We start from the raw sequence: 22,901 nt of genomic DNA, 5'->3' as shown, positions 1-22,901 counted from the left end.
TTAGTATGTATGAGATCACTTATCAATATTACCTATTGCCCACAACTGTGTGGCAGATTGTAATATCTATCAATAAATAAATCTAATTAAAAAAAAAAAAAAATTGTTCTTAATAATAAATATTTGCTAGGCATGGTAGTTCTTTTATGCTCTTCAGCATGGTGTTCAAGAGTCACGGATAATAAAATAAAAACGAAAATGTTTTCAAACATTGTTTTTAGAATTGGTAGAATTCCTTAGTTTATTTTTAGTAAATTATTAATTTTATTGTTATTAATTTTGTTAACTGTGTCGTATTTTGGAAATTATTGGTTGTTTTTGGTCATTTTTAATAATGAATCTAGTTGTTGGGAAAGGGAATGTAAGTATTTATTTATATATGAAAACATTAACACTGCCAACCATGTTTATTTTTTCTAATTTTCATATTTTGTCTTAATTAATTTTGAACTAAATCCCCTGAAGTTATGATTATAATCATATGTTAACTTCAAGAATGAGCTAAAATGGAACTAGCACTGTAATAAAGTCAATTTATGATATTAAAGCGTTTTTTTAAATATACATTTTATTCATTTTCCTGAAGTAAAAATGGTATTTTATACCATTGAAAAAATATAATTTTAAATATTTTGCTTGCGAAATATAATTTCTTATGTTGTAAAACGATTTGTGTTATGCGAAATGATATCAGTAAAGTATAATGCTATATAATTAATAAATAAATATATATGTGCCGTTAAAACAGGCAGGGGTACAGTACTTTGTACGAAAGTACTGGTACTACGCCAATGGTTGTGCAAGAAGGTGGTTTGGTCAAAATTACGGCTTTATTTATGAGGTTTGGTGGACACCGGAGTGCTCTGTGACTTGATATTAAAAGTATAAATAATCATTTGTCAGCCGGATTCGAAACCGGGTACTTGGAGTTGGTGGTACAGTGCCTTGCAACTGTGCATTTTTAGAATAATTTATTTAACTAATTATTAAAAAAAACTACGTGTACATAACATAATTTAAGATTAACCCGTTACCTCCTGAATTAATTTTTCTCTAAACTTTTATCATTTTTTTTTTAATTATTGGATCTATTTGCTTTAAAAATAATATTATTTTTTTTTTAGTTTCAACTCTTCCGGTTTTAGAAATTTCTCCCGTTACCATATGGTATTCAGTATTATTCCCTCCTATGAGTTGTTTACTCTATGTAAATCTGCTGATATCACTTATTAAGTTGAATTATTCTATACCAAATATTTGCTTTATTTTTCACTTGATTTGTGGAATTCATAAAAATAAATGTAATATATTCAGATAAAAAGAGGGATACATTTTTTTTTTAATTTTCCATTTTCTTTTGACAGTTTTTCTTCCAATTGCTCCTATATTCGTTGATAGTGTGGTAACAACTGCATTGTCTTTCCATCGGCAGTAAAGCAAGTGACTATTTTTGTCCGAAGCCGTCTTATAACTGCAAGAATAAATAAAAGCTCCTTGAACGCCTACCCTAAGTGTATAGTAAAAACAATGTTAACGCTCTAGAGAAGGCCTAAACAAATCAAACACGATAAAATTACATCATCATTTAGGAAAGACGTTTAACAATCTATTTTTTAAAAACATTTGAGCAAATTAGAACGTTACTACTATTTATACACGTGTACATAGAGATAGTGTGGCGATCTCAGAATAACACGTAAACAATATTAGGCTTCACAAGAATGCAACATACAGATGAACCTTAAGGTTGATACCATGTTAAAGAGGAGGTTTTTTAGCACCTCACCATGCAATTGTTAATTAAAAGACTTATGTTGTAATAGCTATTAATTTGTAAACATCACCCTAGTTTTGTTACCGTGCGGTAATGCAAAGCGCTAATGTGTTAATAACTATTACAATTAAAACATTACAATTGTCTATTAAAGTTTGTTTCTACATTGCTTTGATAGAACTAACTCGAGGTTTGTGCCACATCAGAATCTATTTCCTGTTCGTCTGATCAAATTTTAGACTAATATGACATATATTCAAATTCGATACAACAAACATCATTTATCAGGAAAAAAACAACTTTCAGCAAAATTTAAAAGAAATTACTACTATAGAAAAATATTACACTAGGTTTATCGACAAAAAATCAGATATACTAAATTTAAATTTATGTTACCCTGGCCTAATAAATAAATCTAAAAAATAATAATAAAAATAAACCGATAAAATTCAGAATAGAAATAATAGATGGACAACCTACAGAAAATAACAGTTACGTTTTGGAAAAACCATAGCATCCTACCTCCAATTCAACCCTATTCAGTTCTGGCTCAAAACTGGAGTTAGTTGTATCAGAGCAATGTAGTAAAAACTGTAAAAGACAATTGTTAAATAACGTTTTTATTAAGTACAGTGGAACCCCGTTATAACGACCTGTTTGGGACTTGGGGTGAGGTCGGTCCCGTAAAAAGGTCGGATTAAGCGGAGTCTGTTACGCTGGGGAATTAGACTTAGTATGTTCAAGGGTGAATGAAAAATACATAAAAATTAGAATACAAAACCAATTTATCCGATGCAGGTTTTCTAAGTCTTTTTTTATTTGCTGGGTCATCTGACAACTATGAAACACTAAATGAAATTAATTGATCCCGATTTTTTTTCCAGTCCTTCACAGTAGTAACGCCAACTCCTAAGTCACTAGCTACTTTGATAAGTCGCTCACCCATTTCGATTTTTTCAAGGGCCTCAAGTTTTTCCGCGATAGTACAAGACTTTTTTTTAGACATCGTATAACGCTTTGATGTTAACACTATGGAAGATAAGATTGAACTGATTTTTCAAACAAGGAGCGAGAAGTGAATCATGTTTCCAGGAAAATAGTTACAAAGTACAGAGGAAACGTCGTATGTATACAAGGGGTGTTTCTTCTCTGAAATAGTCGGTTTATGCGAGGAGCGATGTTTCAAAAGGTCGGACTATTGAGAGGGATTCTATCGAAAAAAGGGTCGGTTTATCGGGGGTCGTTATAACGGGGTTCCACTGTAATGTTTTAATTATAATCGTTATTAATCTTAAATTATATTATATAAATTTAGTTTATCAATAATTAGTTGAAGAAAACAAAGTTTCGTTTCATCGCCTAAATATGGTCGTGTTAGTGACTGGATCCTCATCAATATAAATATTTTATTTTATAAACTATTGACTTCTTTTGCACTTAAAGACACCAAAGAGTGTGTGATGAAATTTATGAAATAAACTATACAGAACTGAATTAAAAACTCTGAAAAGTTACTGAGAAAACACGCCGATCATCGATTCCTGTTGCTAACTGTGATGTCAAACAAGACTCCACGAGGCCAACTCAAGCGTATTAATTATTTACTGTTTATAGATTACATTACCACTGGAATTTTTTTTTGTTCCATTTCACTGATCGATTAATTAAGACAATTTATATTATTCTATCTAAGTATCGGAGCTTTAATTCAAATATTTCTAATTCGAATTAATTTATGATGCCTTATGCTATTATTTTTTTAAGGATAAACTTTGCTAATACTGAGATTCGAAAAATTAGATAAATAGGATCTAACTAGTTACCTGAATTTGATTCATTGCAATTTAAGGCTTATAAAATCTCCGTTAACTTAAAATTACTAATATTAAATAGTTAAAATTAGCAAATCTAGCTATTTTAGATGGTTTTTCTAATAGTAATTTTCCATGTTTACACATTGTTTATAAATGCTAGTACACTTTCTTAAATTTCCGAATTCCTTTATTTTTTATCAATACATTAGGATGTTTTTTTAATGAAGTTTAAAAAGTTTGAAGTTTAACTGTGATAATAAGTATTTTTATAGTAGTTTAATAAAAAACAAAAACTTAACCTTTTTATGTAATATCTGATAGTGGTAATGATCATTATTAAGAAAATGTTAAGAAAAAAGTATTTTTTTATGTTCAAAATTTTTATATTTAACTCATTTTTATTCATGCAAGTTGTTTAATATAATAAAACAATAAAAGTTTCAGGGGCTGTAATATGAAATTTGTGGTGATTAATTATAAAATGGAAAATAAGCCAAGTGAGATTTTTTAATAAATCGAGGAACGTTCTTACGAATATAAATCTGTGTATGAAGTGCTGTTCCAATCGGATTCATTTTCCAATTAAATTATTTTAAAAACTACTGTTAGATTGTCCACTATTTTTTTGAATTACGAGAAAAAAGATGTAGATCATAGCTTCATTCAATTTTGCTTTAAGTTAGTTACATTTGGATGAGCAGTAGTATGCCACGTAGCTATTCATTATTTTATTGATATGAAAATTGAATTATTTATTTTAATATAATTTTGAAAATAGAATGAGACCAATTATGCTTTAACAGATAAACAATTCGTTCGTATCGCGTATTGCTATTTTGTACCTTCTTTAAATAGAATTAAACGTGATCGATACTTAAAACTTTCCCCTTAGCAACGCAACTCGATCCGATGTGCGTTCCAATACCGTATCGAGGAGATTCGTGACGGGACTATCTTTAATAATTTATAATATTTAAATGAATTACTTCCAACCTTGAAGTGCCGGTAGGAGAATATTCCCTGAGAGAGAGAGAAGGGTTATTGCACAACCCAGGGCGCGGTGTTTTATTGATCTCGCTTAGGGGCCTTGACGTCGCTTCTTCCATTCTCCGTAGGTTTTTCTTGTTTGTATTGGCTGAGTAGGATTGGACAAGAGGTCTGTGAACCCATGAAAGGACGCAGACGGTCCATGTCAATGGTGAGGCTTGTGAACCCCTAAATCTTCCAGTCTGGATCCCCCTTCTTCCGTCGGGACAAGATGTGGGTGCTTGTCTGTGGCATTACGAAAGGTCGTCGTTTCGCTGAGTCAACCTTTACCTTCCTCAAGTGGGCCGGCTTAGGGGAAGGAGGCAGTCGGGTATTGATTGACCTCATTGAAGGAGTTGAGCACTCCCGCCAAAAGAGTTTCCCCGTAATGCTTTTTTTTAATCGAATATGGTAACGGTTAGAGCTTCTTAGAATCAACAGCTTAATTCATCGTTACCCTTTTCCTCAGAAATTCTAACATTTCATCATTTTAATATTAAACTCAGAACTATTTTAAACATCCATTATGGTTTATAGCACCCGTCCATTTGTTTTTAAAATATATATTTAGAAATATTTTGTACGTATATAAATTATCACTATAGTACGGTAAAATTACAGTAGAAAAGGTCATAATTTAAAATATATAATAGTCAAATTGTTTTAAAACTGTTAGGGACATCACGCTAAAACATTTTTGTAACAATTTTTTTTCTCTTTTAAATTGAAAAATATATATAACACTAAATACATTTTCAGAGAATTAGCGAGATTAATATTAACCTTATTAGGTACTGTTTGTTATTGTTATTCCATGCAAAATTCCATAGAGTAAATTTAACTTAAAAATTTGTTTTAACTCTTATTTGAAAATTTATTTTTAATGTTTATCATATTTTTAAATAAGAGCGAAATAAAATAATTCGTTAAAAGTTGCAACGCCTGAACATAACTGTTTTGACTGCGTATAAAAAAATTATGCTATTTTCAGGTACCTTTATTCTCCTTAGTACAGTGTCGGCTAGGTGGAACATAACAGCAGTACACACACGCACTCACACCTAAACACTGTGACCTAAGAACACTAACTGAACACAGAACAGAGAACAGACACGTCTTTGTGGGGATATTCACTGAAGCATAACACCTTGGCGACTGGGCGGTAGGCAGGACCCGCAAGACACAGCGAACATGCGCGCTTAGTATCCCAGGGAGCAACTTGGCGTTTGGTTGAGTCAATGGTCGTTTCGTCTTATCTGTCTTGTCTCCATTAACCGTGTCACTAACTGTAGAATTTAATTTTATTGTCCTTACAGAATGGTTGTAAACAACAGTATAAATTTTTTATGTAGTAATAATATTCTTTATTTATTATGGGGCTAGTCCTTTCAGAACAATGTAACAAGTATTGAAAAAGAGCTTTATTGCCTAAGAGTATCTAAAAAAAGGATAGAAATAATAAAACATCTGTAAAATCTCTATACTAATAACAAATTTAAAAAAAGAAACATACAATTTTTTTTTGTTTTATCATTAACTATATATGTTTTATAATTTAAGGTGACTAAAAATGTACCAGAAATAATTCAATTTTTTTTTCAAATGTTTGTAAATAATATAAAACGTTTTGTTCATCAATCCATTTTTATAACCTTTGTTTTTATATTGCGAAATATATACATATACTTTTTTATATGCCCTGAAGTAAAATTGAAGTATTAATTATTCATTTATTCTTTATTTTTTCATGTAATAAATAACCTGTCTTATCCCTATTAAACATTTTTCTAACTGCAGAGTCAGTTTAATTTTCTTATCCAATCGTTTTAAACAAAAATATCAACTTTTTATTAAATTATTCCATATATATATTTTAAGATTCTATCTAAAGTGAGTTAGCAGCAGCAGAATCAAATACTTTTTCGTAATGAAATTTCACTAAATGAAATAATTTACTTTTTCTCAATTCAATTGTCCTTTTAAACTAAAATATACTTTGTATTTTTATATATGGATGAATATACTTTTTTTTATTGAAGGTTACACACAGTTCCATCGTTTGCAGGAAAAGTGTTATTTTCCTACTAACTCATTATAAATATAATTATTGTTTGTTTTAGTGTTAACTAGATTTCTGTGTTGTATGAAAATTTATTTCTGAGAAACTCTTTTCCTAAATATTTTATTTATTGATCCTTATACTTACTACTTTGATGTTGGCTGTAATTTTTAGTGAATGTAAAAATTTCATTAATGGTAAATTGCATATCGTATTTTTAGCTGTTACACATTCCTCGTCCGAAAAAAATCAATAAAAACCTTTACTTTTTTTCAAATGAATTCTTGGAATTGGAAAAAATTATATATCTATAAAAAAAAAAGGTTGAGAAGTGATTTTACTAAAATATTGTGTTTATTTATTTTTTTTTTAATAATAGGAAAATTATGTTGATTTTTTTGTACTTAACAGATAGCATAGCTTATATAGGCATTTGTATTATTTCGTTTTTGTATTCTTAAATTAACCTGGTTAATGATTACCTCTGTATAACCGACTAAACATCCTTCTCCGTTGGTGTCTTTTATGTAGACATTTTATTGCATAACGGATCAGGTTAGCACTTATAAAAATACTGCACCTAAGATCCTTTTTTACATAGGAATTATCTTTTAAACATTGGAATTGCAATATTTACGTTAAAGAAATATCTATATCTAATTAATCAGTAAATAATTCCGACTAAATAAATGGCTTTATGAGATATGATATTCTGGTCTTTTTTGTCTAATGTATATAGATACATATTTATATATGTTTATTATAATTTTAATATTTTTTGTGGACATCGCTTAAAATTGTTATTGATGATTTTAAATTCGTTTTTATATTACATATAAGTACATAGTCCAGCGATTAAATTTGTCTATGTTGAACTATGACAGCTGTTTTAAAACACCAAAATGATTTTCCATTCATATATTATTTGAGGTGCTAATTTCATAATCGGTCAGGTACATTTTTTTATTATTTTTTTAACTATCGAAACTGAAAATTAAAAAAGAATTATATAAATATTTACTGGGCTGTGGTAGGCTGAAAGCCCTGTAAGGATGCAGTAGATTGTTGTTTAAAGGTCTAATATAACTTTAGGGTTGAGTTGGGCAAAAAGTAATTACAATTATTGTACAATTACAAGTAATTTAAATTACAATTAACAATTACATACATAAGGCTGTAATTGTTATTTTTTCTTTGGGATTCCACGTGACTGTATGATTGTGTGATTGTTATTACAAATACTTAACACCAAAACAAAATAAAATTGTTTTACAATGGTTCCAAAATGTGAAAATAAAATCCAGACTAAGATTGCTTGCTGGCGTATACATTTATTAACTTATTAATGTTTGCTAATATGTTTTCTAAGATGCTGAAAAAAAATTTAAGATGACGCTCTTGATTATGTAAAATATGGTCAAATAAACAGAATTCACGTAGGAGTTAAATTACACTGAATTGTAATTGCCATTACTTCAAGTTCAAGAAGTCATTGTAATTGCGTCTTACAATTACTTCAGTGTAATTGATATTAAAAATCACTAATTTTTGATGTTATTAAATTACTTATGTATTGATTCCTTCCTAGTTCAACTTTAGTGGTACACATCAGTTAAATAACAAAACGTTTAAAATAAATAAGTACTAGTCTCTACATGACTATTCTACTCTGTGTAAGCTGATAAAACGGTTTCAAATATATATCACTGCTTTGTTTGAATAGTGGCTTATATGACAAAAGAGTTTTGATTTTATTTTGAATTGAGCTTATTTCAAAGCTAGTACTGTAGACTGTTGTTTTCTTTTCTGATTTCGTCCTCCAAAAATTCCTAAAGCTTAAGGAGTTGTAGTTATTACAAATTAACTCTAGAACGCTATAATCTTTGGGATATTCCAAAAATAAATTTTAAAAAAGTACCTTTTTTTATCAGATGTAACACTATTGAAGCAAAGCTGTGCTATGTTTTCCTATTTGTGGTCTTTAATGACACTTGTTAAACTGTAATACTCTTAAACTATATTTCATCATTAATGATAAATGTTATAATTAATTAATGATAAATATATAATTAGTTAGCTATATGATCAACAATTATATGTATATTATATTATAATTGATGAAAATAGGTTTATTTATATTTAATATTAGTTATGTAAGTATATTATCTAAGATTCACAAATGATAGTTTTTATTTTTGTTTTACTTCTCATCTTAAAAAACGGAATTATTATAAATATAGGACAAAATGCTTACAAGTGATTTTAATTTATGTTCAGCCAGTCTCTTGATTTACTATGAATGCTATTAAAAATTATTAAAATGCATATCATCACTTTTTATTTTTACACACATTAACCTGCCAAACATATTAATTACTATTTTAAGCAATCATTTTTTTTTTTAACTAACCCAACTGTTGTATGAAAAGAACAATTAAAAAATGATTTGGTTGGTGTAGGAACTAAACCAATAACATTTTAAACCAGTTATATTAATGTTCTATAATAAAAACTGTTCCAGGCAAGGCTTACGGTTATGAAAGTGTCACTTCTATATCTTTTTCCCCATTTACAGTCATTATGACTCTCATTAAACACTAATTCCGATTCGAGATGCGCCTTTAAAAAGTAAAGTAATTAAGTATATTTATGTTATATAGTATCGTTATTATTATATGTTGATTCAAATTTAATTTATTGAATGGAAATTATCGAATATTTTAATTTTTTTATATCCCATAATAAATTAACGTGATTGATATCGAATTAGGTCCAAATTTTTGTATTCTGTTATGATAGCTGTTGTTCCAAATCGTTGAATGATTTCAGTCTTAGAAATACAAGAAAAATAACAGCATTGCTAAATTTAACCCAGTTTTTGACACTCGTAGTTTTCTCATACTGATATGCTCTGGAGAAATGATGAGTAATTGTATTTATATTATATTGTATTGTTGTAGATGCACGTTTACTTAAAGTAATATTTTTCTATGCATTTTAGCTTTTTAATTGATGGTGTTTAATTTTTTTTTTCTTATTTCCCATAATGAAACAATCAAAAAATGGCCAGGCTTTTAGGAATGATGCTCTCTGTTTAATTTTTTTTATTTCTCTGTGATAATTTTACTCCGGAAACAATGATTTTGTGGCGGTGGGTTTTGAAGTGGAATCTGAATTATTCTATACCTCTTAACATGATTAAAATCTTATAATATCTGAATTTGCTCCAATTTTTTTAATAAAGGATATTTAAGATCTTAAGTTGTAGAAAAAAAAGTTAATTTGTTAGTTTAGGAAAGTGAAATTATTTTTTGTGTATATGTTTTATGTAATTACAGATTGTTATTTTAATTGGTTGCATTTCTACAGCTATGTTCCAAAGGAATTATTTGCTATAACTTTATTATATTTATTTTCAGAAATTCATTTACACCCTTTATTCAGTGTTATTATTTTTTTTTTTTATGTAGCACCTAATAAAGACAAAAATAGAATATGCTTTTCAAAAATTCAAGTTTTAATTTAAACAACATCGGAGGGAAAGCTCAAAATGTTTTTATTTATACATCTAAATTACTACACCACGACCTTCATATCCCTTTTGTCCCTGACCACATACCTAACAAGCTTTATTAGTTACCTTAAAACATATGGTTTACTTTGTCAGTATATATTTAATTTATAGACTACTTCACTGGATTATATGTTTGGCTCCTCTTTTAATGGAACTATTAATGGTTGGTTTAAAATGGAACTATAGTCCTGAACTATGTTATATTTTACTTTTGGTTTTCGAAAATTAGGTTTAATTACTTTGTAAGTTGCAAACTAGAAAATGTGCAGGCCATGAAATTGATTTATTTTTTTTTGAAAAAGTTAATTTGTAATGTATACCTATTTTGCAGAATTAACAAGATATTTAAATGATGATGATATTATTAGACACACTTTTCAAGTTTTTTTTTTAAACAGTATTTTATTGAAGAATAATTAATTGGTGCCATAATGGTGGGGATTAGTATTAGTTTTTTATGTATTCATTCATACCATATAAACTGACTAAACAAAAAAAAACAACAGAAATGACGATAATATTACCAAGATAAATAAAAAAAGTAGTATTAAAGCGATAATAATAAATACTGACAAAATAAAAAGAACAAAGTATAAATAAATAATATCAATAAATGATATTAAATGGATATCATAACAAATACTGACCTATTATATAGTATAAAAGCTATCTGGGATCAGAGCCTTAACACAAAGAGAAGAACTAGCAGTGAACTGCTCGCAGAGACTGCTCAGTTAATATCTCATGATGTGAAAGAAAGGAGGTCAGGAATGTGGCTCGAAGCAATCCATCTGGACGCTTCTACACCCCAATGAATGCCAGTATAATATGCAATGTAAGAGACGAATTGGGAGACTAAAAACTAGATAGATAGATAGAATCAATAAAGATGTGAAAGAGCTGATTCCAGCATACTGGAAAGCTGTAGCCGAAGATAGGCTGGCGAGAGATAAGTTTGGTTCGGACGGTCAAAGATCTACAAGGTCTATAGAGCAAACGAATAAATATATATGTAATTACGTGAGTATTTATTCTTGCATCCATGTTTAATATTAAATGGATGTAATGATAAATACTGTTGTTATATATTGTGTGTGTGTATATAACATCTTTATTAATAGTTCTTATTCTCATGATGATGTATCGGTTACTGTTAAATATGATTAGAATAACAGTAAAATTTTATATTAATTAGTAAATATCCAGAATACTGATATTATAAACTTCTTTTGATAGTATTTCAATAAATAATTAGCTATTTAGTATTTTAGTATTTTTATAGTTATACATTATTTACTTGTATATATTTTCCTCATAGTCCATAACGTCATGAGAATTTTGTAGTACACTTTATTCATATAATTTAAAAATCTATGATGAAGTATGATTTTTGTGTTTCTAATTTTTATTTTTGCAGATCTCAGATGTACTCGTATTTCAAACATGAGGCTGGTATAATCCTCCTTCAAAGCAAAAGTAAAGGCAAAAAGCCAACGCCCACGAAATGAAGATTTACGGTGAGGTTAATATGAATTTCCACTACTGTAACCTAATCTTAAACAGAAGGCAGCCAGTTTGACTCGTACTCTTCCTCTACTCCTTTTCCACACTCATGAAAGGCAGGTATGGCCACCCTTTTGGCTTCATTATTTCAGCCAGCTTACAATCCTTCCTCCATGATTTCACCCTGTTAGGCTTACAGGTACGAGATATGTTTTAAGAAAGTCGAAAAGTAGTGTGACTTTGAGCTTTACTAAGCTCGGAGAAATTCTGATTAGAAGATAAAATAAGCTGAATAATGGCGTCGCAACCAGAGATACCCGAACTGTTCATAAAATAACTCAAGATATACTAGTTCTGATTATGAAGGAATTAAAACTCCCATTCATCTCGAATTGTGATACCATTCTCCAAAATGTTTAATGATAGTTATTTTACAATTATTAAAGTAGATTTTAGTTATAACTCGTTAGCTGGGGAGCATAATTTTGGCAAGATCAATCGTAGAAACGGTTTATCTCATAACTATAGTTTGTTCCAAAAGGACTAAATCGGGAGAACAAGAACTGATGAAAACGGGTTAGATTGCTCATCTAACATTTATTCTCTTTCGGAAGGTACTACAGCATATTCAGTATCAAACAAATGGAAGCCCTGCAAAAACAGAATGGGGCTTGAATTGTAGCCACGGTCCACGTGTTCTTGTTTACCAGATTTCTCTCGTCTCGTGTAACTGACTTTATCATAATGTGTTTTTATAGAATACTTTCAAGACAAATTTTATTAAAGGTTAATGTTCACTCTTCAAAAAGTATTACTTGATATAACTAAGTAAACATTTCACCAAAGTATTTTCTTTTATTATGCATCGATGTAGTTTATGTATGAAAAAGAAGTTTTCTAACTTCCTTAGTAGAAACTGAATCGATGTTGATAAAATTGTAATAATGGCTTAGTGAACGAGAAGTTAGATGTCGATACCATTCGCTTTCTAAACCCAATCCTCCCATTAACGCACATTTGAGGGCACTAAAAACTCATACCGCATGTTTATTCGCCGCAATCTTATAACCTAAGTGATTTTTTCTGGACGCTTTTTCCTCAATTTGGCGTTGTGTAGCCTTGAAAATTATTCCCTTTTTTCGGTCCGAATTTTCTATTTAATTGTATATTTCTCTTAGTTCTAGGCCATTTTTCGCACCCATATATAATAGTAGGAAAGATAATAGTTTGGTATATTTCAACTTTAACATTCTACAAATTTATCTGTAAAAATCTTAAAGATTCTATACAAATTCAAACAGTGATAGAAGTAAAGTAAAACAAGGATAAAAACGAAGATTTAGATATCTACAAATTTTCTGATTCCATGGTATATGGGACAGTTTTGGTTTGATCGCTATATACAGTTGTTTCTAAGAAAAAAAATGGTATAACGCTTATCACTATTTCCAATATTCTTTTTTAGAAAATTGTGCATGTTAGATTTTCTAAACATGCTATGATGTTTTGAATTCATATATTATTTCAGTGTCTAACAGCGTTTTAAGCCTCACGAAATGTTGTCTTGCTACGGTACTTCCAACGAGCCGCAGGCCTTGAGGGAGTCAAGTTGCCATAGTGAGAAGATTGTTTGAGAGCAGGCTTGGATAATGGAATGGGGAAGAGATCGCATGTGGCATGCAACGGCTAACCCCTTCAAGGGAACTTGGGCTTAGACCATTAGCCCGAGGGATATTCATAGCAATAAATTAGATAAAGCTTCTCGCCATTTTTTATGGCTCTCATACATAATAAGAATTTGGAACATTCTTGACCTTGTATCTCGGATCGTGAGTCAGTATGGTGTTAGTATACTACCGTATACCGTGTCACATAGGTATATGTACCGTACCTTTATGATAAAAATATTGGTTAACTTTATATCGTTGGTTTCCAACTGTTTGTAGCCATGAAGTGAATAATTTTACTGGTACTATTAAATGTCTTGAGGCTGTGGTGTTCTTACATTATATTACATATTAAATATATTTAATATCTTGAACATATTCAATTTTTCTTGAAAACGTTAATTTTACTAATATATAATTTGTAATATTTGTATGATAGTAGAAAATTTTTGTTTAGGAATCAACCGTATAATCTTTAAATGTAGGATGTTAATTTCTTTCAGAAAGTTTTAATTTTGAACAGTTGGTATATTTAACTTTGATAGAATGATCCTAATTAATGATGAATGTTATATTAAAATTACTTTCAATAGAATAAAAAGAATCGAAGAAGACTCACTCCCACAGTAATATATAAAGAAATAAATTAGTGTGCAAAATGACATTAAATAATGAGAATTACCATATTTTGATCGAAAAATAGGCTGCTGTTATTTTTTTTTTTTCAAGGATCTAATTGTATGCAGTTTTTGAAAGATCGAACATTTAATATTGTTTTGTAACTGCATTTTGAAAGTTAGCATTAAATACGTTGGTACATAGTGGTAAACAATAAATAATAAATATTTATAATAAAATAATTATGAGCCTTTTAGATTCAAGTTTCAGTGAAAATATTTTTTAATAATATATTAATTTTTAAAAAATCATGTAATTTTAATAATAAGTCTATTATACTAAAAAAAATTATTGTTGAAATCAACTGCGAAAAAGGTTTTATTTCTGAGATGCGGATATTTTAATATTTGATAGATTGCTGCTTAATTTTTGTTATTTGTTTTACTTAATATTCTTTAAATTATTTTGATATACATAAATATTCATAGGGTCACACTAAGAGATGATGAAGATAATTTATTCCACAAAATGACATGAAAATAAGGTTGACAAATATATATATATATATTGTTACCAATAAAAAGATTTTTTTTAATAGCACAGATTGTAAACAGTTTTTAATAGTTTATCGTTAACTATTTTTTTACAGGATTTTTGGCACAGTATAATTAAATAAAATATTTAATTGCACAGACAGATAGCAATGACGAGGTCCGTCTGTAGCTCAGCTGGTAGAGGTTGAGGTCTATCAACTTGGGAACTGTGGGCGGCGCCGGTTCGATTTCGGCATGGGGGGTCCACTTCTTTTATTTCTGTGGTGGTCCCGCGAAATGAAAACTTGACCCTCCACCTTTCAGTATTTAATGTTTCAGAATTTCGTACATACTTGTAAATATGTAAATTAGTATACATTGTACCTTTTCATTTATTATTTTTATTTTAATTGTATTTGATTATTTATCATTTTGTTTTTTTTTATTATTATCAGAAGTTAGTCACCTTAGGTTTTATGATATGACAGATGGCTTTAATCTTATTTTATATATTCTGTTAATTATTGCTGTTTAATTTCATCTTTTCAAAGTTATTTTAATTATATTTTATGACGTTTTATAATTTCATTTTTATTATGTATTTTACTCTAAGGTTCAAAAGATTTATTTTAACGCCTCTAATATTATTCGAAAAGGATCACTCCGAGAATAAATAAAGAATATTGTTATATACAGCATTCGAAAATTATAATACGTACATATTATTTTTTTTTTTTTAAGCTGAAACTGAAACAGGTTTAAGAGCTTTAACGTTAAGTGTTGTTTTATTAATACCTGCTAATATTTTTTTATATTCTTTAAAAAAAAAAGCAATAGTTGTTAAATAAAAAATTAATAAGCCGCAGTAATTAGATCCGGACTGTAAATTATATTCATCAACCTACTCAACAATAGAATATAATAATCCCACTTGGCGAATGCCCTCTCTGCATTAATCATGACTGACGGCAATTTCCGTGCTCACGAAGCGGACAGATGTTGGTCCATTGGCCAGGCTGTTTACTCGCTATTGCCGACACCTGCTCTGGAGGCGGTTTACTCACCACAAAGGCTGGAGGCTCCAGGGTCATGGACCTGGCACTTTATTGCGATACCTTCCTGGAATGTATTATCGTAAACCGGCGGGCGCCTAGTCTCTTGTCCCGCAACCATGGCCTGCCGCTACGGTGAAGTATCCTCTATGGGAGATAGCCAGATAGCCGCTAATAGAAAATGGAGTAAGATTTCGGTTGAATTATTGAGTTTTGGTTAGTTCGTCAAATTTAAACTTCTTATTTCCTTTAAAGGGCGGTTGCAAATGACTTTTATTTTCGAGTAATCCATAAAGAAAACTACTAAAAAAGGATATTCTTAACTTCGCTCATTATGTTGTTCTTTACAATGGTCTGGGTAAAAAACAAAGATTCAGGCCCTAATTATATACTGAGGTTACTTTACTTCCGCACCACATTTCACATTCCTGTGTATATGCTTATAATTTAATTAATTTAAAAATGAACAAGGAATAAGTACTTTAATTAATTCACTGATATGAAATTTAGCCATATAATTACATAGGTGAAAGAAATTTAGAAAAATTATGTTATCAATGATCTGTTAATAGTGTGAAACTTACATATAACGGACATCAACGGGGAAGATGAATTCCATGTTCAGAGGTGTCCGTTAAAAACGAGTGAATAAAAAAACACAAAGATAAAATTTAGCTAGTATCTCGTAAGTCCGTATAACAATTATGATTAAAAAATAAGTAAATAAAAATCATGGTATTGTTCTATAGACCTTTTGGCTCAACCATCGTTTTGCTGGATAAATATATTGGTGGTGAGACAATTTGAAAACTGGTAGTCTGTGTGTCGAATTTTGAGTAACATTCGGAAGTAACCTTTGGCTATGGTACTATATTAATACGATAACAAAATTAATGCCGTAGTCTTAGAGAAATTCCATGGAGGGCTCATGGATTTTTTTTATTTGATTTTTTAATTATAAATATCTTGAATCGTAAAACCACTGATTTTTAGGAAAGGATTTTTTCTTACATACACTATACACTAACTTAATGTCTCTTACTGCCGTCAGTGTCCGTATTCGGATTTTAGGGGTTCGAATGCATTAAATTTTAATCTTGTTGAGATCCTAATAAATTATTCCGGAAAGTGGGAGGTCCTTTATAGGTGGCTGCTGTTAAGATTAGTTTCACTTTAGTATATTTGGGCAGGAAATAATAAAATAAACACTTATCTCTTTCTTTTATTATATGGACTTTGATTCAATTTTATGAATTATTTTTTTCATTACCTAATAAAATGTTTTTATTTCCACATGCCTTATTCAATATTACCGAACCAATAGCGATTTAATTGCCTAATTAGACGTAACTTGTATGCATAGTCGTCAGTCACATGATCATTTAATATTTTTTGTCGTGAATAATTTTGTCTTTTAATTATTATCTGTTAAATTGACTTCAACATAATCCTATAATATGTCTTTATTTTAACTTTTGAAGTTCTGATGGCATTGTTATTGTTCCCAAATATTAAAAAGTAGTTTGGGACGCCGTATTTGTCCCAAATACCCGTTGACGCGAGTCCAAATAACTAAAGCTCAGAAATTTATGTGGTTGTGTATAAACTAAAAGTCGTACCAAACTAAAATTATATATTTAGGGCTGGTGTATGCCTGATATGTGGCAATTTTATCGTCAAGATCTACCAAAAAGAAGTTGCACTTTAAAGAATTGACTTTACACTTTTTTAGGATTTTCTAAAAAATACCTATAACGATTTTGATTAAAATCAGCAAGACCATGTACAATCAAGAGTTTTTTTTAACATCAGATAGGTCTTATCCTCTATAAAATAGAGAGAAAACGAAGAGTTCTTAAAAAAAAATCTTCTATAGTAACATTAGTTTTGCTTATTTAAATGAATGTCAAGTTTTCATACTTAGTATATTGAATATTAAAGAATTGTGACAAATAATTGAAAACTAAAAATAAATTGTACAGACAGGAGTTCGAATCGGAGAAGCCGTAATCGCCCTGCCTATTCCGATCGCATTCATATGTACTAAGCGTTTTTGTATTCATTTAAAAAAAAATTCATTAAATACGTTCCGACTAGATGACAACATCTATCATTCGGTGCCAATAACACATACAAACTATAGACATTAGTGAAATGTAATTATTACAATTTCCACTATTAGAGCGTTGTGAATGTCATATAATTTTTAAGGGAGACAAAGGACAATTTAAATTGATCTCTAGTGATACAATTAATAATTCAATTAACAACTATCAAAATGAAAATAAAGTAAAAAATGAAATAACTATCATTTCAAAAATTAAAAATAAATGATAATAAAAATAACTCAAAGGACTTTGAAGTGAATAATAAAGCTGAAAATTTACAATTAGTTAAATAATATAATAATGAGAATAAAACAAGATGCTACGGAATATGACAAAATTAAGGATCAAAAAATATCCATTATTAAGCACATTGTTCTTAATGTTCGATTTTGTAGATTTGCATTAATTAAACCTATTTCTGATTAACAGAATATACAATTATCTAATAATATAAAAAGTGTTTAATTTTTTTTTCAGCTGAATAGTTAGTTATACACTTTATCCATCGGATATAGAAGACGCATTTCTGTGTTGAAATGACAGAGTTGAGTGTGAGTTGAATGCAAATACACTTGAGGAGCTGTGTGGGAAGTAGTGCGTGTGGTCCCTTGGTCAAGGTCTCTTAGAGATGTCAATGCTTATCTTTATGATCAACCAGCGAGGCACAATATTAAATTTAATGTGTCTTTTCAAACTGCTTTTTATGTTTGTTTTTTTTTATTTTTACTAAAAGAAAATATGTATGTTGTATGCTTAATTGTTTGTAAATGTTTCATAGTATCTTACTCAATGTAATTATTTTTAAATGTCTCATACTATCTTACTTAATTGCAATTAACTCTAATGGTTTATGCTACATACTTCATGGTTTTATTTGTAAGTGTTTCATACTAACTTGAAAGTAAATATTTTAATTTTTTTTCATACAATCTTAATTAGTTGCAATTATTTTGCATATATCTGTCACCCCAGTGAATATGTGGTTAAGTCGAATTTTGGTCAAAATGAGTTAAGTGGTCTAAGAGAATCACAGAGGCAACATCTTCATTGTGCATAAGTGTCTAAGTCAGTCAACGTTTTAAAACAGAGTTATTGGTCAAGTCTGTTGTCAACGGTCGGTGAACAATTAGTTAACTCTATTATCTAATTAGTGATAAGACATATCAAATAGGTGTAAAACAAGTAACAAGTTACCAACGTTTTGGTAGTATTGACGAAATTTCGATGATTTACCACAAACACCTGATTTTACATAAATGTTCAAACTTTAAAAGTTGTCCCCTGAAAAGTAAGGAATTTTGACTTAACCAGATATTCACTGGGGTTACAGATATATACTTGATAGTAATTATTTTCATAATATCTAACTAAATATCAATTATTTGTTTTTTTTCATGCAGTCATACTGATGGTTATTATTTGTAAACGTTTCATACTATCTTAATATTTATTATTTTAAATCTTTCATACTACCTTTTGAGTACTAGAAAATAAATCATATGCTTAATTATTTGTGACTGTTTTATACTATCTTAGTTAATTTCAATTATTTATAATACTTCAAACTATCATACTTAATGGTATAATTTGAAAGTGTTTCATCCTTTCTTACTTTAATATAATTTTTTTTTAATGTTTCATATAAACATATCTGATGGTTATATTTGTAATTGTTTCATACTAACCAAATAATAATTATTCCTAAATTTGTCATACTATCTTACTAAATTGCAATTATTTGTAATGTTTCATACTATCGTACAGGACCGTTCCACCATAAGTTGTGTTTTATCAATTCCATTGGTAAAAGCCCTCTAGAGCTGCAGTCTGCAGGATTTTCTTCTGATTTTACGTGTCCCCATTGGGAACGGTCTGTGATTTCCAGTATTTGGACCACACGATGAGCTACAAATGCGTTCCATACGCTCAGTAGGTGTCCTGGGGCATCCTAATACTACAGTCGAATCTGTGAAGAAATGAGCTTCCCTCAGTTCGAGCCGGGTTATGACTTTGTGGCAGGAATCGAATAAGCGGCATAATAAAAGAGCAGCCGAGAGTTCCAGCAGAGTGATCGTCATTAATTTGATAGGGGCGAGTTTTGTTTTTGACTTTAGAAGGTATGTGTAGTTTATCTTATCAATGGATGTCAAAATATAAATCACTGCGGAACAGCCCCTTTGGGAAGCATCACAGAAACCGACAATCATGCAAGGGACGCCCCCAACGGGAATAAAACAGCGAGGGATGCGGAAAGTAGGAATATCTTGAAGATGTTCTACAAATTCGAGCCATCTCAGATGAAGTTGAGCCAGTACCGATTCGTCTCAACCACAAGAAGATTTCCAGGCGTCTTGTAATATTGTTTTGGCATAGAACACTGTGGGCGATAGAAAGCCGAGTGGATCATAAATTCGCGCTATTGCGGAGAGGATTGGCCTCTTAGTGAAATTTCTTGGAGGCGGCGTGATTTCATATGTGAAAACATCACTGCTTGGGATCCACTGCATTCCCAATAACTTGATCAGGAGTTCTTCTGGGAAGGATAAAGCTACAGCAGCAGTTTGGCATTGAACTTCCTCAAATTGATATAACAATTTCGAACTATTACTGGACCATTTGCTTAGCTCGACCCCTCCACTGGTCATTAGCTCGATGAGTTCTCTTTGTAAATGAATGGCTTCTTACACTGAAGCTGCGCCTGTCGCAATGTCTTCGACATAAATATCCTCTAAAAAAGCTCTTGAAGCTAGTGGATAACGTTGCCCATTATTTTTAACATGTTGAATGATAGTTCTTTGGGAATGGAATGCAGCTGGACCTTACCGTACGAGACAGTACAAAGTTCATATTTCTGCACAGCCTCCGATGGGTCAAATCGCCAGAAAATATGTTGGTACCTCCTATCCGGTGGGTGCATAAGAATTTGCCGATACATTTTTACTATGTCTGTGGTGAAAGCTATTCGATGTGCCCTGAATTGGGAAATAATTTCTGAGATGTCATTTTGCAGCTTAGGTCCGACAAGATGCGTCAAAAACTACCCTGATTTTGATTTTTCCGTCTTGTTCCTTTAAAACAGGATGGTGCGGTATTGTATAACTGGTGATCATGTGGCCGAGGTCAAGATATTTCTTCATGAAGAGATGATATTGCTCTTTTAACGATGGATTTTTGTTTAACTTATTTTCCAGATTATATAAGTGTTTTACTGCTTGGTCTTCTGGATTTTGTAGGGAAGATATGTTTTCTTTTACGGGAAGAGATACCACATATCGGCCAGAGCTTAATCTGTAATGCGTTTTCTGATAATGTTTCTGCACGTACTCGTCCTCTTCAAAGGTTATTTTTACTGCGTCAACTTCCTCAATGGCCCAAAATTTATCCATTACTGCGCTGAGTTGTCCTCTTAACTGTATCAGGAACGAAGAAGATTTAGGAGACATAAGAATAGACGACATGATGTATTCAAACAGCGTAGGTAATAGTCTCGGATTTTTTTTGTCAATTGTGACAGACTTCCCATTTATAATATCGAAGTAAAGGTCTCCGCATAATAAAAAGTCAATAGGACCGGGCTTCCAAAAGTCAGGATCTGCAAGTGCATATTTTTTGTAGCTCTTCAGCTGAGCAACTGGCAAAGGCACTTGAGGCAGATTGCCTGTTATCTTGGGAACGACTATGGCCTGAGTGGATAGTTCGTTTAAGGCTAAAGACGATATCCTGGACCTGATTGTGACATCAGTTCGTCCTATAGTATTTACTATCGGAGTCTGTCCTATACCTGTGATGGTTTGATCACATGGTTCAATTGTGAGTCCAAGCCTTTTGACACATTCTGTGGTCACAAATGAGTGCTGGCTGCCGCTATCAGTTACTAAGCGAATCGGGAGAAACAAGCCTTGCGCACTCTGGACTTCTGCAACTGCAGTACCTAGAAGGACTTCTCCTCCTCCAGAAATGGTTCCCAAAGATACTGGGTTTGTAAGTTCGGGCTGAGGATGTGCTATCTCTTCGTGATCCAATTGGTGAATCCATGTATGGTGATTTTGGTTGTACAATTCACAGCGCCTCACTGAGGAGCAATTTGACAGTTGGTGTCTGCTAGATAGACAATTGGTGCAACCATGCCAATTATTCAGAAACGAATGCTTATCTGGGATGGTAGCTTTCCGAAATCGTTCACATTGGTAGAGAGCGTGAGAGAGTTTACAAATGGGACAAGCCATACTGTCCTGTCATCAAGACGTTTACTGGTTTCAGGGCATTGGGGTTTACCTGTAGCACCCCTGGCCTTATTATTTGTTTCTGTGAAAAAAGTATTTTTAGATCGGACCCAAGCCCGAGAAACATAGCTGGATGATGGGAAAGAAGTAGAAGACTGGGTAGACTCAACGTTCACCATCTCCATGGATTTCCATTCAGCCTTAATAAATTCGGTTAGATTGCTGTAAGTCGGGAATTCCACGTCAAAGTATTTCTTTTCAAATGCTATTCGCGTGTTGTTGGTAGGGGTTCAAAAGGAACCTTTACTACCCCAACAGTGAAAAGAAAAGAAATGGTCGAATTATGTTATTTTTTAAATTTAAATAAGTAAAGATAATAAAAGGAACAAAAATATACAAACTAGAAAAAAAAGGAAAGCTTAACACAATTACAAAATAAAATTAATCGAACACAAAAAATATACAGACTAGAAAAAAAGTGTTATATCACCGGTGATTGATAGAGGCCCGGCTGTGGTTGCTGTCCTGAGTGGATGTTCTCGTGGAACTAGATCGACGTACGTCTGGCCGCCTTGTCCTCTAGGAGGATGAGTCGAATAAGTCCGCCCGTCGTGACTAAACTGACTAAGCCGGCGAAGATGGTCAGAATGCTGGCGACTATGTGTGTGTAGTGAGGAGACAATACGTGTGTGCACACCAAGAGACTCATAAAATGTGTTTTATTTTTTTTTTTACAATATAAAAAACATATGCCTTTTAAACAATAAAAACATATGTTATACGGTAGACGTGTGTTGGCCGCAACAGTATTACTCCGACAGTGGAGAGTGGTAATTGAGTTAACTTAAAGGTGAGCAAGTTGTGCAGAATAAATTAATGCAAAAAACTTTTTTTTCTTCATGTATCATCCTTTTCTCTCTCTCTCTCTCTCTCTCTCTCTCTATATATAT

The 22,901-nt window shown here is 30.9% G+C and overlaps 1 protein-coding gene across 3 annotated transcripts in view; it reads right to left on the bottom strand.

Moving 5' to 3' along the window:
- The window catches only part of LOC106689696 (puratrophin-1), an 898,854-nt gene that overhangs the window by 781,111 nt on the left and 94,842 nt on the right, over window positions 1-22,901 (bottom strand). The window contains exon 1 of one of the 3 annotated variants that reach the window (XM_067051913.1): window positions 5,610-5,762. The exons of the other annotated variants lie outside the window; for them this stretch is intronic. Coding sequence (XP_066908014.1) covers window positions 5,610-5,648 — 39 coding nt within the window. The 5' untranslated portion in view covers window positions 5,649-5,762. Of the gene's footprint in view, window positions 1-5,609; window positions 5,763-22,901 lie in introns of those variants that run through there. 3 annotated transcript variants of the gene reach the window in all.

Source organism: Halyomorpha halys, unplaced genomic scaffold (assembly GCF_000696795.3).
Source record: "Halyomorpha halys isolate HHAL.00 unplaced genomic scaffold, Hhal_1.1 Scaffold47.1, whole genome shotgun sequence".
Classification (NCBI taxonomy): domain Eukaryota; kingdom Metazoa; phylum Arthropoda; class Insecta; order Hemiptera; family Pentatomidae; genus Halyomorpha; species Halyomorpha halys.
The sequence above is the reverse complement of the archived record's forward strand: the minus strand, read 5'-3'. Positions and strand labels throughout refer to the sequence as shown.